The sequence below is a fragment of the Trichosurus vulpecula genome, chromosome 2, assembly GCF_011100635.1.
Source record: "Trichosurus vulpecula isolate mTriVul1 chromosome 2, mTriVul1.pri, whole genome shotgun sequence".
In the NCBI taxonomy this organism is placed as follows: Eukaryota; Metazoa; Chordata; class Mammalia; order Diprotodontia; family Phalangeridae; genus Trichosurus; species Trichosurus vulpecula.
Window position 1 is genome coordinate 388539673 of NC_050574.1, and position 16375 is coordinate 388556047.

At 38.3% G+C, this 16375-nt stretch overlaps 1 protein-coding gene across 8 annotated transcripts in view; it reads left to right on the top strand.

Moving 5' to 3' along the window:
- Positions 1-16375, top strand: part of INPP4A (inositol polyphosphate-4-phosphatase type I A) — a 137627-nt gene that overhangs the window by 114909 nt on the left and 6343 nt on the right. For 6 of the 8 annotated variants that reach the window (XM_036747687.1, XM_036747682.1, XM_036747683.1 and 3 more), the window contains one exon: positions 4031-4185. In XM_036747687.1, coding sequence (XP_036603582.1) covers positions 4031-4185 — 155 coding nt within the window. Of the gene's footprint in view, positions 1-4030; positions 4186-10579; positions 13355-16375 lie in introns of those variants that run through there. The other 2 variants (XM_036747685.1, XM_036747686.1) reach the window with 1 other exon arrangement.

Genomic DNA, 16375 nt, shown 5'->3' on the forward strand with positions numbered 1-16375 from the left:
CGAGGTTAGGCAGGTATGAATGGGGAGAAACTGAATTAAAGAAGACCCGAAGGTCAGCAGAGCATCGTTGATCTTAGAGGTCAGCCTTATTTTCCTAGAGGTTAAGTGAGTTGCTCTAAGTCACAGAGGTGAGCAGGTTTTTTTCAGTGTGGGTCCTCTGGCTCCAAATCTGGCTGTTTTGCCACTGTGCCCTGCTGCCTCTACAGTTATCTCCTTATGCGTTAAGAGTGACAGTAGGGGTATATGGTGCCTAAGGGTAAGGGGCAAGACAGGGAGGGAAAGCCAGGGCATTGGATTCAAGGGGGAAGAACCGTGAAGATGGGTCCTGCAAAACAAGTTGAGTCAAGAAATATTAGAGCTCAGTAAAGATAAATATCAGAGCGAAATCCAAAAACAAAGATTAAGCCTGTGTCCAAAACTCTGAAACTAAATGAAAGAATATAGTCAGAGAAAGCTTACATGAATTGTCCATTGGGATTTGTTGAACTCCTTTATGTCTGGGGATAGTATCTTAAAAAAATATCTTTAAAAGACATACCCAGGAACCTGAGTGCTGACATTGTAGAGTCCTGGGAAGAACTTCACCCTCGTTTTCCTCTACCCTCCTACCCCATATAGTCTCTCTGGGCAGAGATTCTTAACCTGGGGTCTAAGAACTCAGTCTTTTAAAACATATTTTGATAACTATTTCAATATCATTAGTTTCCTTAGTAATCCTATGTGTTTTATTTATTTAAAGGTATTCTGATTACCAGAAGGGTCCATGACACACAAATAAAGATGAAGAATCTCTGCTGGGGGACTTAGAAACCAGTAGTCACCAGTTTTTTAGTGATCACTAGTGAATTTTATACTATGTCCCAGAAACGTGAGACTGTTCCCCCTTTTTAGAAAAAGGAATTCCATAATCAGTTTCAGTGACTCCTTCTAATGTTTGACCAACTTTTACCTTTAAGAAAGTCTTCTTTACATCTCATCTCAATCCCTTATGATGTAGTATTTTTATACCTTCTTGTTCGTTTTCAGAATTGTGATTGCTGTACATTGTCCTTTATGTCAATGAGATTACTTTTATAAAGTACTTAGTAGCACAGTGCCTGGCACGTAGTAGGCTCTTTATAAATACTTGTTCTCTTCTTCTTCCCTTTATATGCTTTAAAAACTATTTTTGGTAAATGTAATTTTAAAAATTTCATTTTAGACCCAATCTAGTTAGAGCTGATATTTTAATTTAATCCCCTTTGTATCCTCCTGAAACTTCTCCGAGTTTCTCCTGTATTAATTCCATTTACTGATCTATGTGCATTCCCAACTTCCTATTTGTCCAATTTATTTTCCCCTAGTAACTACACTAAATTGTGCTTTTATCATCTGAACTTCTTTTTCATAAGAAATTGGTCTGCCCATCCAACCCAGTATACTTCCTCAAATAGAGATAGCAAGGGATGTTTTTTGAGAAGTTGTACTTGGCCTGGAAAGTGAGAAACGTATGTTCGGAGTCCTTAATAAGGTCTGAACCAGTGATTTCATTGGTGTAAGGAGCCTTCAGGTGAGGACACTACCTCTGCTAATGCGGCTAACACCTTTTCTGCAGCTTCTCAGAGAGTTGCCTTAGGCTGGAGCATGGGGAAGTTTAGGTACTTGCCCTAGGTCACACAGCGTATGTCAGAGGCTCAAGTCTTGAACCCAGATCTTTCTGGCTTCAAGGCCAAGGTTGCCTCTGCAGTTGTTCTTAGAAATAACTTGTGATGTTACTGTATGAGGTGGATAGTACAAGAGTTATTATCTCCATTTTATAGATGGAGAAACTGAGAGCTTAGAAGGGAAGGGGATTATTCCTTCATGACACACAACTAGTTTTTGCCAGTGCTAAGATTAGGACCCAGAGCTGTTGACTACTAGTCCAAGCAAAAACTAAGCAATACCTGCCCCCTAAGACTTTACATTCTAACAAATAGATTGAATCAGTTTTGCTAGCTTTTAAGTGTTGAGTAAGCATCCTATTCATTCTAGATTCTGTTAGCTTGTTTGGTATGGAAGTAAAACCCTTGTGAGTAGGACTGGAGTGGCAGCTTCTCAGTCCTCTGTCGAGCTGGTCATTTGTATTGATAGTTTGCATATTTTGGCTGGGTTCCCCAGTTTTACCCTTGACTTTCTTCTAGTCTTTGTGATTTTTCTGCAGCTAATTGGTCACAACTTAGAGCATCCTGTGTCCTTGCCACTTTAATAATACTTCTGGTAACTAGCTCATTGTCCTAATTTCAGTATCTTCACAGACTCTCATAGTTGGAAGGGACTCAGAAGTGATCTAGTCCTAAATAGGAATCCTTTCTATAATACAGCCACAAAGTGATCATTCAGCCTTTACTTGAAGACTCTAGAGAAGGGGAGCCCGTTATGGCCCAAGGTAGTGCATTCTACTTTGGGGTGGCTCTACGAAATTTGTATTATTAAAATCTTAAATCTGTCTCTCCGCAGCTTACACCTACCAGTTCTGTCCTCTGGGGAGAAAAAGTCTCATCCCTCTTGCACATGACTGTCTTTTAAATACTTAGTCATCACCCTTTCAGGTCCCTACCCCAGCCTTCTTGGTTACTTCAGCTGAACTTGATGTGATGTGATTGCCAGCCCCCTCAGCATCCTGGCTGCCTTTTCCAGGGCATTTTCCAGCTTGTTAATGTTTTTTATTGAAATGTGTCATACCAAACGAAATACGATATTCCAGCTGCAGCCTAACTTGGGAAGAATGCAATAAAATTTCTACTTTCCTTATTCTAGACACTGTGCCTCTAATTAATCCAGCTGAAGAGCACATTTGCTTTTTGGGCTTGCATATTACTAATATTGAACTTGTAGTCTAATAGGGCACCCCAGATATTTTTCATAGAAATTATTGTCTAGTCGTGCCTCTTTTACCCTACACTGTAGTTTTGGATCAAAGGTACTGGCTTTGGAATAAGAAGAACTTGGTTCAAACCTCACTTCTGCCCACTTGTTTAAATGCTGTGAAACTTTGAACAAGCTAATTAGCCTTAACTTCTCTTGGCCTCATTTTTTCCATCTATAAAATAGAAATTAGATTAGATTATTATACTATTAGGTTAGATCACATTTGGTTATATTACCACGTTAGGTTAGATTGTATGCCCCTTGAGGACGAGGACTGTCTTCTGCCACTTTTTGTTTCCCTAGCACTTAGAATAGTCACCGGCCCAGAGTAGATATTTAATAAATGGTTTATTAATTAACTAATTTTTGTCTAACGATTGACAGTAATGCCTATACCTTACAGTGTTATAGTAAAGAAATATTTTATAAACCATGGAGTATGCTACTTAGATGTCAGTGGTAGTTATTGTGGGTCTAATATTCCTCAACTAAATAAAGCCCTTACTCTGTTGCCTTATAGAATGAAGGTGAGTTAATTCTAGGTTCTAAAAGACTAGGTCAGTGGAATGCACTTTTGGCAGGGCATGATAAGGTAGGCTGGCTTTGCGTAGGGCTGGTCACAGCCTGTGTATTTGTCCTATGAGGACCAGGCTAGCTAAATATAAAGAAGGTTGTCACCAGAAGAACAGAAGCCTTGTGGTGATTATTTTCAGCCATAACAATTCACACAGACAGACAAATACCAGGGAAATGTTTTGGAGTAGCTAGACTGACAAAATAACCCGTCCTTAAAGTTTGCAATTCTTACTTATTTGTATATCATGGTGGGTAAAAAAAAAAAAAAAAGTTCACTTGTCAAGTAGAATAGGGAGAAAAGAAAAGGCATGGTCCAGAGAAAAGAACCCTGGATTTGGAGTCAGGAGACCTGGGTTCACACCCTGGCTTCTTAGAGCCTCAGTTCCTCATCTGTAAAATGAGGGGGCCATCTCTTCTATTGCTTAATCTATGATCTTATTAGTCTTCAAACTTTTTTCTCTTCTTAATTAGATTGGTTTTATAACCTTTGGGAGCAGAATATTTTTTAAAGTTGGAACAAGTGTTTTCCATGCATTTTTTTAAAGACCCGTCTTCTCCTTTCTAGGTGTGCCGAAGACTCAACGGAGTCCGATTTACCAGCTGCAAGAGTGCCAAGGACAGAACAGCTATGTCAGTGACCCTGGAGCAATGTCTGATCCTGCAGCATGAACATGGAATGGCTCCCCAGGTCTTCACCCAGGCTCTGGATTGCATGAGGAGGTTAGTCTCAGAATTGCTCTCTGATCCTTTACTCTTTATTCAGGATCCGTGTAAACTGCAGATAAGTGGTTGTCTTTTTATAAGCCTATTGTTGCTTTTTGGGGTTTTTTTTTTTTTGCTTTTTTAAGTAAGAACTTTTTTTGGTATAGGTTTTCTGAATAGAAAATCCAACTTCTGTTAACTTCAACTGGTCGGCACATGATACTTTTCCTAAATAAAATATACTTATCTCTAGAGCAGAGGTATTAATTAATCAGTAAATGTTTATTAAGTATCTGCTATGTGCCAAGCACCATGCTAACCACTGTTCTCCCCACCTTCCCAGCCTGAGTGTTGGCTTAAATTGGGAAATATTTAATAAATTAAATAGAAATACAGTAGAATATAGGTAGTATCAATATGTGGTTTCAAAGTTAATGAGAGACTCACAGGAATCCTTCTATACAGTATGTGTATACATATATATATACATACACACACACACACACACACACGCACGCATACACACATATAATGCATATATATGTTATTATATATTAATAATGAATCTTTATATATTTAAGGTTGACATCACTGCTCTAGAGCATGGTGTAGTGGAAAGGTCCCTGGATTTGCACTTGGGCTGTCCCAGTTACTTACTTAAATGATGCATGACCTTGGATGAATCACTTAACTTCTCTTGACTTCATTTTCCTTATCAGTCAAATGAGGGAGTTGGACTATTCTAACAGTATTTCCAGCTCTGGATAATGTGATTCTGTGAAATCAGACACTTGACGTTACCAAGCCTGGACAGAGATATCCTGTTGTCTATCCCCAGAGTGATAGTCCTTATGACGTCTTAGCTCTCAAAGTTGTACTTCAGGTTTTTGCTCTAGTTGATAAGACAAAAACAGAAGGATGGTCAGACAGGGACCTTAAATGCTGTGACGTGTGGGATTTCCTTGGCTGCCCTGCTCTAACGCAGTGGCTTTGGGATGAGGAGGCTTCCTCAGAGGGCGCCTTGTCTCTTCTTGGCAGGGCTTGACAGTCTTACGAAGGCTCCACATCTGCAGGTTGCATTGGTCCGCTACGCTTCCCCCCCCCCTTAGCAGTTTGACACAGTTTGCTTTTATGAGCGAAGTGTCAGAATGAATGTTTCCTAACAGTGATCCAACTCCATCACAACCTGTCAGTGTGCTGTTGTCACATCAACCTAACAGTGTTCTGTATTCTGAAGCAGCAGATGTGTTTGCCGAATGAAATACTGTATTTTAATCCGATCTGTTTACTGTTGTTCAATGCCTTGTTTCAAGCACTGCTGGAAAGCTCCTTATTTCACATACCAAAAGAAAGGATAAGAAATGCAGTTTTTAGTCTTTCTATTCAATGTAGTTCAACAATGCTGTTGAGTCCTGTTTCCAACATTCACTCCTATTGAATGTACTGTATTGTTTGTCTTCTCACCAAATTCTCTGAAGTGTCCGATTCTCTTATCCTTTCTGTATGTTTCTGCTATTTGACCCTTTCACAATATTCAGATGCATAAAAAAGATGTATGAGCTGCTGCCGCTTAATATTAGTCCCTTTTCTTCATTATTTTACTCTTAGGATGAATTGGAATGGAATTCATGTTAGTCTTCCCTTGTTCCCCCCCACCCCATGTCCTTTTTCTCTCCTCTCTTTCTCTCTCACTCTCTCTTTCTTTCTCTCTCTCTTCCCCTCCCCTTTCACTTTTTATTTCTCTTTCCCTCCTCCTGTCCTTTATTTCCTATAGGGTTTGAAGCCCTAGCATTAATCAGGGGTAAGGAACCTGGAGGGAAAGGTTTAAAGAAAGTATACATATCCTGCAAGCCCAAGTTTATTTCCACAATTCTACTACCCCAGATCCGAGATACCTAAAATTAAAGGGCTGTGGTTAACATAAGAATGGCCTGTGCACACATAAGCATTGTCAGATACCTCTAAACCAGCCAATCCTCTTCCCTCTGGCCGCTTATTTAGAAAACTTACTGTAACAGAGCATCCTATCTTGGAAATGAGCCCTATCTTCATAAAATGTGTGCATGGCCCATTTTCCAAATGTTCCAGGTTCAGCCGTAAGACCCAGGTAGAAACATGGGCTCACAATAAAAGGCATTTGAATGAGCACAAAATCTCCCACACCTTTCCCCAACACTAGGCACTTTTGACAAGAGCTAACCAGTACGCCGTCTTCATTTTAGACACTATAGAATTATGACTATGGGTGGTTTGAGTCCCTAGCCAAAATATAAGTTCTCTGAATGTCTGTGCTATGGTGGCCAAGGCTTTTAGTTGCCTCCAGCTATTTAGAATCCAATAAATTCAACAAACAGATCCCTAAGTAGGAGAATGTGTCTGGTATGAAGGGACATGGACGAGACTACACGCTCTGCATCTTTTAAAGAAAAATTGGATCATTGCTCTCAATTTATCCCAGCGAGTAATTTGTGATTTATTTTAGATGGTGAGGAAGCTGCAAAAGAAAAGAGGGAAAATTTGTGTGATTCTATTTTAACTGTGTTTAGATAATCATTGACTTTGGGCAATAGACCAGGCTTTGAGTGAATTACATTATTGACACAACAATCAGTCAGTCAGATTTGTTGGGATCCTGATGGAGTTCTATTAAAATATCCATTCATATAGGCTGCCAACAGGCAGTCATTTTCAGTGATGCAATGTGAAAAATGCCTCATTTGGGAGAAAACATAGTTCTAAAATACCACTCTGTGCCCCTCAGGCAAATCAGACAGAGGCACTTTAGCATGTACTTTTTTTGCCACATGCCCACACCTATATACATACACATGTGTACAAACATATATTCATACACACATACTCATGCAACCACAATATACTTTGTCTCACTATGAATTTCTTAAAACTTAAAGATTTTCAAAGTTTAATAGTAAAGTTTCACTTGATCCTCAACAACATGTTAAATTGGAGGGTTTTCTTTTTAAAAAGGAAGCCTGTGTTTGCGTCTTGGCATCTAATCCTGTTATGTCTGTGGCATCTTTTACCAGCACTTAACACTTCAGGGCTGCAGGATTAAGTCACTTAAGGTAATATGTGATTTCAACTCCTGTACTCAAATCTATGTGTTAGGAATTCTTTTTATAAAAAAAGTCATTTTAAAGAAGATCCCTGTTCAGATAGGAATTTAACTGGACAACTTCTGAGACCCCTTCCTGCTCTGAAATTCTGTTCATGTTCCACTCTGCACAGCTATTTAGTGGATTGTGTCTGCTCCTTAAAATCACAGATCTATCAGCTGAGTCAGGCATGAGGGGTGCTGAGGTCGGGAGATGCCATGGTGGTGAGTCTGTCTGTAGCTTCCTGGCTTTAGAAGTGGCTAGAGCAGGGCTTCTTAAACTTTTTCCTCTTGCAACCCCTTCAGCCCTTCTTAAACTGTGAGTCATGACCCCATATGAGATCTCGACCCCCAGTTTAAGAAGCGCTGGGCTAGAAGAAGAGAGAGTCAAGAAGTAAAAACTTTCCAGTCATACCCTACAGCAACTAGCAGGCTCATTCTAATTTATATCACAAATTTGATAAAATTTTTGGGTCATGTGTTGTATATATGTGTATATGTATATTATGTTTTGATACATTTTATAATATTGCATATTTATATACATACGTACACACATATATTCTTTGATTTATCTCTTGCATCTTGCAGGTGCTCCAGGTTGAGAGAAAAGAAAAAAAAGTCTCTTTAATGAATTAAAGTCTTTTGCATAGACCCCTAACAATTAGAGTGATTCAAAATAGAAATTGGCTGTTTCAGGAGGTAGTGATTTCTCTATCATTGATGGTTGTAAGTGCTGGCAGATGGTCAGTCGTCAGGAATGTTTTAAAGGATATAGATATTTTTTCAAAGGATAGATATTATTTAAAAGATATAAATATAGATCTATAGATATTTAAAGGATATAGACATATCAAATATATCCTTAGACCTCCATGGTCTCTCACAGTTCTGAGTCTGAGATCCTCCTTTCTATTTTATACCATAGTGTAGAGGTCTCAGACATATAGCCCACAGCCCAGGTATTCCTGGAACTATATTAAAATGTAATTGGGAAATATTTAACAAAATAAATAAAAATAGAGTAAAATAAAGATAACATTACATTGTAAAACTAAGTCAGTCTGCAATCTGCAAGGAAGGAGCCTTATATATGTATTTTTTTCAATTTTTTAACATTTTTGTTTAAAATTTTGAGTTCCAAATTCTATTCCTCCTGCTGTCCCCTGAGACGGTAAGCAGTCAGATATAGGTTATACAAGTGCAATGATGTAAAACATTTCTGTATTAGTCATTTTGCACCAGACAATGCGAATGAAAGAAAGTGAAAAATAGCATGTTTCAGTCTGTGTTCAGACAATAGACACCACCGCCCCAAAGGCCTATGATGGAAATAAAGAGCAGAAGTAGGTAGAGGCTGGAGCTAATACAGCTTTCACAAACATCTCCAGGAGTAATATGAGAATATTGTATTGAAATGGGAATATCATATTGGAAGGATGAAGGTCTTAAAGCAGAGCAACCAAGTTAGAATTGTCTTTACTTCCCAGAGTTAGAGGGCTACAGTAGCCATTTAACCGCTAGGCTACACACCAGGATAATGGAGAGAGAGCTGCCTTTCTCTTCCTAAGTACTAGGTTCTACTGTTTAATCAGGAAGAGGAATGTCCAGGAAAAAGCCAACCTGTTATAAGTGTAGGGCTGGCCTTGAAAAAGGACAATTGACCTACTGTAGTCAGGGGTCCTGTCATCACTGAAGATGGAAATACACGGTAGCTGCCGGTGTGACATTCTGGGGCCATGACCACCTCCTGGTAGTAGACTTCAGAGGTAGATTCAAGCAGGCCTCTAAGTAACCAGGAGTATAAAAGTTACACAGTGACAATGGAAACTTCACTGAGGCTCAGTCTGCCTTTTTTCCCCACCTAGAATAACACTAGCAATAAAGGGTACTCCCTTTCCTGTCTCTGTTATGGCCCCACGGTAGGGCATTGAAGCATCCTGAAAGCCCATACAATTGACCTAGGATTGTGTCCAGACCAGCAGGTTACTAAAACGGATGCCAAAAAATGGGCCTCCTGTTCAGATTGGCTCTGGCAAATCCTTTCTCAGGCCTTTGAGCCAAGAGCTTAAGAAGATCCATTTTGCTTAAGATGCCCCAGATATGGTTTGAAGTGCCCAAAAGTATCTCTGCCCTAAACTTATGAGCATCTTGGATCACCAGTACTCAGACTTGGTTCATCAAGTTGCCCAGGCCTATTTGGTATGCACTGGGCTTGAAGAATTATTTCTATATTTGAGATAGTTGTGCCGGGAGCTACAGAAGGTGATTCGCAAATGGGGCTTCAGACACGTTTAGCCTCAAATTGTAGCTGTTTAGCGTTCAAAAGAAGCAATGATTCAAACTGAAGAAGTTCACAGAATTTCTGAGTCTAATGGAACCTCAGACCTCTCGGAATGAGGTTTTTAAAGACATACATAGGATTACAAAGGAAACCAATTATGTCAAAAAAATTATCAAAATATTTTAAAAATAACAAGTTCACAGACCCCTGGTTAAGAACCCCTTGGTCCTGAAATGCTTGGATAATTTTCACAGAATTGAAGTGTTGAAAGAGATGCCAGAGATGATTGTCACATGTTTCTTCCTGGAGAGTGTCTAGAAGAACTTGGGAAGTGGGAGTAGACCGTATACTTAACTGCCACTGCACACACCCTTAACCCCCACCCCCACCCCCCGCCCCAAATGGTAAAATCCATGCGTTTGGTTTGATGCGTGTAGCCTGTGAGGTGAATGAACCTTGCACTTAAAATGTCATCCTTGCCAGAGTTAGCTGAGGCAGCTTTAGCTAATCAAATGCACCTCCCCATGCTGAAGCATATGTGAGAGGGTCAAATGCTACAATGGTTATTCATGTTCCAGTTGCTGTTCAGAGCTCCATTTTGCAGCATGTGAAAGCATGGCAGGACAGCATGGAATTCTGCTTGGCCAATTAAGAGACAGTGAACATGGAAAACCATTCTTATTCAACCTACATGTGTTTATTTTCAGTAGACTACAGTACTTTTTCTTATTTTTCTCTTTATTCTCTTTCTCTTTCCTATTTTTCTTGTAATTGTGCTGGTTTTGTTTTGGCCTTTTTTTTTTTTTTGTTAACACTTCCTTCCCATAAACCACCTTCCCTTTCTGTTATGGTTTCTTTAACATTTTTCCATCTCACTTTTCGGTTTTCCTATATTTTATACATTCATTGCATGTTTTTTTTTTCCCTCTCTACCCTCTGTCCCCCTCCTGCTTTTTGTTTTCTCTTTCCCGTTTTTCTTTTTTTCCTTCTCCCAAACTCTTTCCTTTTCACAGCATTGGAACACGGGAGGTAGTCACCCAGAAGAACTTGAGTGGCTTGGTGCCCATCCGAGATTTCAGACTAGATCCCAGCCTCCTCTACTCCATTCCTTTATTAGCTCTGAGCCCCAATTTACTGATTGTGTGGCTGTTTCTGAGCATTGCATACCTGGTGGCCAAATTCCGTTGCAAATGAAGACCAGTTTAAAAAATAATAATTAAGTTATAAAGGAAAAAAAAGTGCTAGAATATGTATCACCACCTTATTACCTAGCCGGACAGAAGGAATGTGTCAAAGCGTTGTCTGCCAAGAAATATATTATTGCCTTACAGTTTGACATTTCTATTGTACTGAACTGTAAATATCCATCAAATTATTTTATCCAGAGGATCTGTATTGAAAACATAAAATTGATTATTCTGCTTTCAGTGCTTGTAACATTCTTACAGTGCCCTGTTGCCTCAAAATGTAGCCGGCCTGAAGATCAGTTACGCTTACCAAATATTTCTCTTACCTTCAGATTTAAACGTATCTGTCATCTATATGCTTCATGTTCCCTGTTTCATGTATTCCAGAGAAAGGAACTCTTGTCTGAAAAGAATTTGTACCTTTTGTATACTCTTTAAGTGTATGCTGGCCTTTCCTTTCCTTTCCTTTTGAAGAGGATTGATAAGAAAAAGAAAAATAGATGGGGTTTATAACTTGTTTATTTAGAGATGCCTATCTAATAGGATGTATATTCTTTGCTTTCATTTCAAAGCATAGTCCCCAAGTTACAGTAGCAAACAGTTTGCAGAGCCATAATGTTTTTCCCTGTTCATGTCTAAAAATCTTTCTGACTTAGCTTGTCATGGAGCTGTGATTACAATAGTATATACTGTGCCACACCAAACATGTGAAAATCTAGTGTTACTGCTTATGACTTTACTTTTTATTCTTTTTTAACTGTTCTTAGGAATTCATCAAAGAGGTTACGGGAATTTGAGCATATAGTAAGAAAAGGCTTTTCAGGATATCTCTTTTGTCCCTGAAATAGCATTCTTTCATTAAGTATTGCATCTTTGATTCCATATTAAACTCAGAAGCCTTGTTTTCTCTTAGCAACCAAATATGATAACAGTCAGAAATCCAGGAAAGTTTGTCCTAATTGACACTTGGTTCCAGAAGACTCTGAATCTGTGACCCACAAATGCCAGCCACAGAAGTATACTCTGGTTTGGTTTGGTTTTTAAATTACCCTTAGTTTTAATATATACAGTATTCTTAAAGTTAAATTGCTTATTACTGTACCATTCACTTGTTGCAGAAGATTTCCTACTACTTTGCAGTGAAAGGCACAGATAAACAAAACAGCAGCAGTAAGAAGGGATAACTGGAGAGAAAACTAAAGTCCTTGATTGAGAAAATATTCTGGTTTTTGTTATAATGATTTTTTTAAACGCATCTCAGTGGTTTCCCTTCCCAGGATCAGTGAATTTGCAGAATTTCCTTACTAAGTCTATGGAGGGGTGTTACTCTCAGGCTCTGCATGGCTCCCTTGGGTAATGGATCAAGAAATGCTTATTAAGTATCTAAGAAATGGCATTGGCTTTTTACTGGTTTTGAACATTTGGAATGAATTGAGAGAAAATTTTTTTAAAACAAAAATTTAAGAATCTCAAAATTTGCTCAAGGGCTTCCCTGATTAAATACTGTGTCATGGTCTCAAATTTTTTATGGTTCATTTAAACCGGCACTGAGGGGCAGGCCACCAAACTCAAGGGCAGAAATTCTGGAAGAAATACCCCTGCCACACACCCTAGTCCTTCCACCTTCCCTTTCTGTTCCCCACCTCCCAAATATTGCTGGAGCTATGTGTCTGCAGTCTTCTAATTACAGCTTATTTGGTTTTTCCAAAATGATATCACACATGCAGTGCTTTGTAATCTCCCTTCAAGAAATAGTGAGATTTGAGATCTAAATATGGTCCACTCCTGAGACTGGTTATGTTGGAGCATGCTGTGTATGACTTTTTTTTTACATTAAGATGATCTATTGGTGGCTTTTTTAGTAGTAAATGGAGTAGAATATAAGAAATGAACAAATCGTGCCTCTTCCTTTGAATCTTAAATTTGGAAGAATATAATTGAGCCTGTTTTCCAGCTTTCAGGCAGAACCTGAGCCATTAGCTCAACCATTCTAGATAGATCTTGTTAAACAAGCCCCAGAAGAGCTGATTTCACATCAGCCTCCAGTAATCTTTACTACAAACAAATGCTTTCTCATGGCTAACCTAAGTCCCATACGCTACAGCCGTTTGCCATTTTCCTGACTATACTTTTAGTCCCTCAATTAATATATATTGAGCACCTGCTATGTGCAGTAATTAAAGAATGCCGTATGTATGAATGTATATGAATAAAAAAATGTTCTGTATTTAAAGACGGCCCTGTTGACAGTGGTATGTACTGCATTGGACCTGCGTCATCAGTAGGCCTTAATGTTTGATTCATGAATACTGGTGATAGCTCAGTTGCACAATTTCCTCCATCCTCAACTCCACCTCCCCCCAACTCCCGTCCCCAGTTCCCCATTAATCTGTCCTCTAGGTGACTGGTAGGCTGGTAAATGTTACCTTCCTAGAAACCTGTACAACTTCTTTGTCTCCCTAATTTTTTGGCCATACCCTCATGGAACTGATCACCCATGTCTTGTGTGCGTGTGATGGATGAGTTTTCATGGGGACCGGGTCACAAGACCATGAAGCTTTCCATTTGAAACTCAGGACACATAACACATATCTGAGGATACCATTTAAAATGCAACCCTATGATTGTAGATCTGGAAAGGATCCCGTGAGATTATACGTAAGGCTCCTTTGTGTACAAGCAATGAAACAGAGAGTTGTATCCCTTTTCTTTGAATTACCCAATAAAGTAGCTGTTATGTCCCTTGATGTTAGAAAATTCTTCCTAATATATATCCAAATGAGATAATGTACGTTAAGCACTTTGCAAACTTTAAGTCACTATATAAATGTCTTATTACTTATGGTCTTTATTATAGTAATAGAAAAGGAGAAACTTAGAAACTGGAGAGACAGAGAGAAGTGAAGGATAAAGGATTATGGAAGAAAGCAGAAAGTTAATATTTTCGCATCAATTTTTATACTTTCTTTAAAATATATAATATTAGGGATGAGATTAAAGGCAATATTTGACATTCATGTTTATTTACTTCTCTGTGCCTCAGGGAACCTAACAAGGTTCAGAAGGGAAATATTTTTCTTCAGTAATGACATAAATTAGTTTTCTTGTCATTCTTTTTATGAATTAAGTAGGAACTTTATGTCCCTTGCCCTAGTCCAGGTGGACACATTTACTCTTAGTAGGAGTACCCACTTAATAGGAATAATCCTCTTTCCCCAAAAAAGACTTTTAATTCATCTATTGGCACATGATGCATTGTTCTGAGCTATCTGAAATAATAGATACATCTGGATGAATCCTGAAGTGACGGGTTCATTTAACTTTCATTTTCAGTTTCCAGTCTTTAGTGTTTGTGGCCACTTATCTTACTTATAGTGACTTGATATCTTTATAGTTATATCCTGATTTCCCCTTTTTAAATGGATAGACTCAAAAAGAGACAAAGAAAAAAATCAGTTTGTTTTATTGGTGTAAAGAAGATCCTTTGACTTGGGAGTAGTTAAAATTGTTCTTGACTTCATACATTCCAGGTCTTTGGGGTGGGGGTGGGGGTTATATTGCCCCTTGAAAATTCAACACTTTGGGTTAGGGCCCCCCTCCATACATTTTTTGAAGGACAAAATTTCAACTACTATGATGAAAGGCCATAATAATTAGCAGACTCATGAATTATCCTTCAATTCCAGAGGTTAAATACTATAATAATTTATTTGAACCTAACATTATATGATAAGTTGACTGTATGATAGGAATATAAAGTCCAAACATATTTCATGGAATCACAGAACTACAAGACAACAAAAATAATACTGGCCAGCATTTATATAGTACTTTAAGGATTACAAATATTATCTTACTTGATTCCTGCAACAGTCATTTGAGATGGGAGCTGTTCTTATCCCCATTCTACCAAATAGGAAGGGACCTTAGAATCCATCTAGTCCAACCTCAAACTGAAGCATGAAGCATATCTATGGTGGTCATAAAGCCTTCATTTTAAAGCTTTCAGGGAATTCAGTATTCATTATCATAACCCCTTTTTGGAAAGCATTTGCTTATTTTTAGGAAATTCATTCTAGCAGGGAGTCAAAATTCGCTGCTCTGTAATTTCTACCTATTGGTCTCACCTCTGTCCTCCATGACTAGGAACAAGTTCACTCCTTCTGTGTGGCAGAACATTAAATATCTGAAGATAATGATTGTATCTTCCTCCCTCCCCTCCCCAAGTCCAGGCTAGATACCCCCATTTCCTTTGACTCAACCACACATGAGCATGGTTTCAAATCTCCACACCATCTTATTTGCCCTCTTCTTAGACACCCTTCCGGGCAGCTAGGTGACTCTATAGATAGAGGGCCAGGCCTGGAGTCAGAAAAACTCGTCTTCCTCAGTTCAAATCCAGCCTCAGACATTTAGTAGCTGTTTGACCGTGGGCAAGTCACTTGATCCTGTTTGCCTTAGTTTCCTTGTCTGTAAAATGAGCTAGAGAAGGAAATGGCAAACCACTGCAGTATCTTTGCCAAGAAAACCCCAAATAGGGTCACAGAGTTGAACGCAACTGAAAAACAGCTTAACACAACAACAAATAGATACCCTTCAGTTGATTAATGTCTCTTTTAAAATATATTAATCAAAACTGGACACTATGCCAAATGTAATGAAAGTGTTTATGGCAAGTTCACTTGATCTGGAGTCATAAAACCTGCGTTTACTGTCTGCCTCAGTGTGATCTTGCATAAGTCACCTGAGTTTCTCTTTTTGTAAACTATAGGTTATTGAATTAGATGGCTTCTGAGGTCCCTTCCATTTCTAGGTCTATTATCCTATGAAGTGGGACTTAAAAATGTCCCCTAGTCTTTTCTATTCTTTTAGTAATATTAGAAATAGAAATTCACTACAATCTAAAGCCACAGTTTTTTAATGTATTAAATTATAATGAGATTATACTTTAGATTTTAATTTATATAAGAAAATATCTGGTTAACTAAACTAAAGAGAATTCCTAAGTTAGGAAAGATGGTTGGTGTCATGGAGATAGAGGACATAATATTTAATTCAAAGCTTTACCACTTACTATATAACCTCGGGGAAGTCACTTAATCTGAACTTCAGTTTCCTATTTGTAAAATGTGGGGCTTAGACTAGATTATTTCAAAGCTCCCTTCTTTCTCTAAATCTATGATCTTACTAATGATTCTTCCCTGCTAGCTAATTTGAAATTTAGCTGCGACAGGTAGTTTGCGATAGGTACATGTTTGGAATGTGCTTCTGCATATGTTCATGCTTAGATATTTTGCCTATTAAAACAAAATTCCCAAAGATTAAAGAAGTCTGATTGCAACTATAATCAGTAGTGTTATGTTTATATTTTTGTCTAGTTATGAATAAGAGCAAAAAATGAGCAACTGTTTCTAGAGAATCCGTGACCATATTGTTCAGATATTCAGCTATGATGAGTTGTTTTTTATTGAGGGCCTTCGGCCCTTTTCAATTCAACTAATACTTGATAAGTGCAAGGCACTGATAAGAAATAAGCATATCTTAGCTATTTAAAATGGTTAGTGATAAGCAGGTAGAGAATATTAAAATAATTTCCTGGCTTTTGAATAAAATAACTATGTT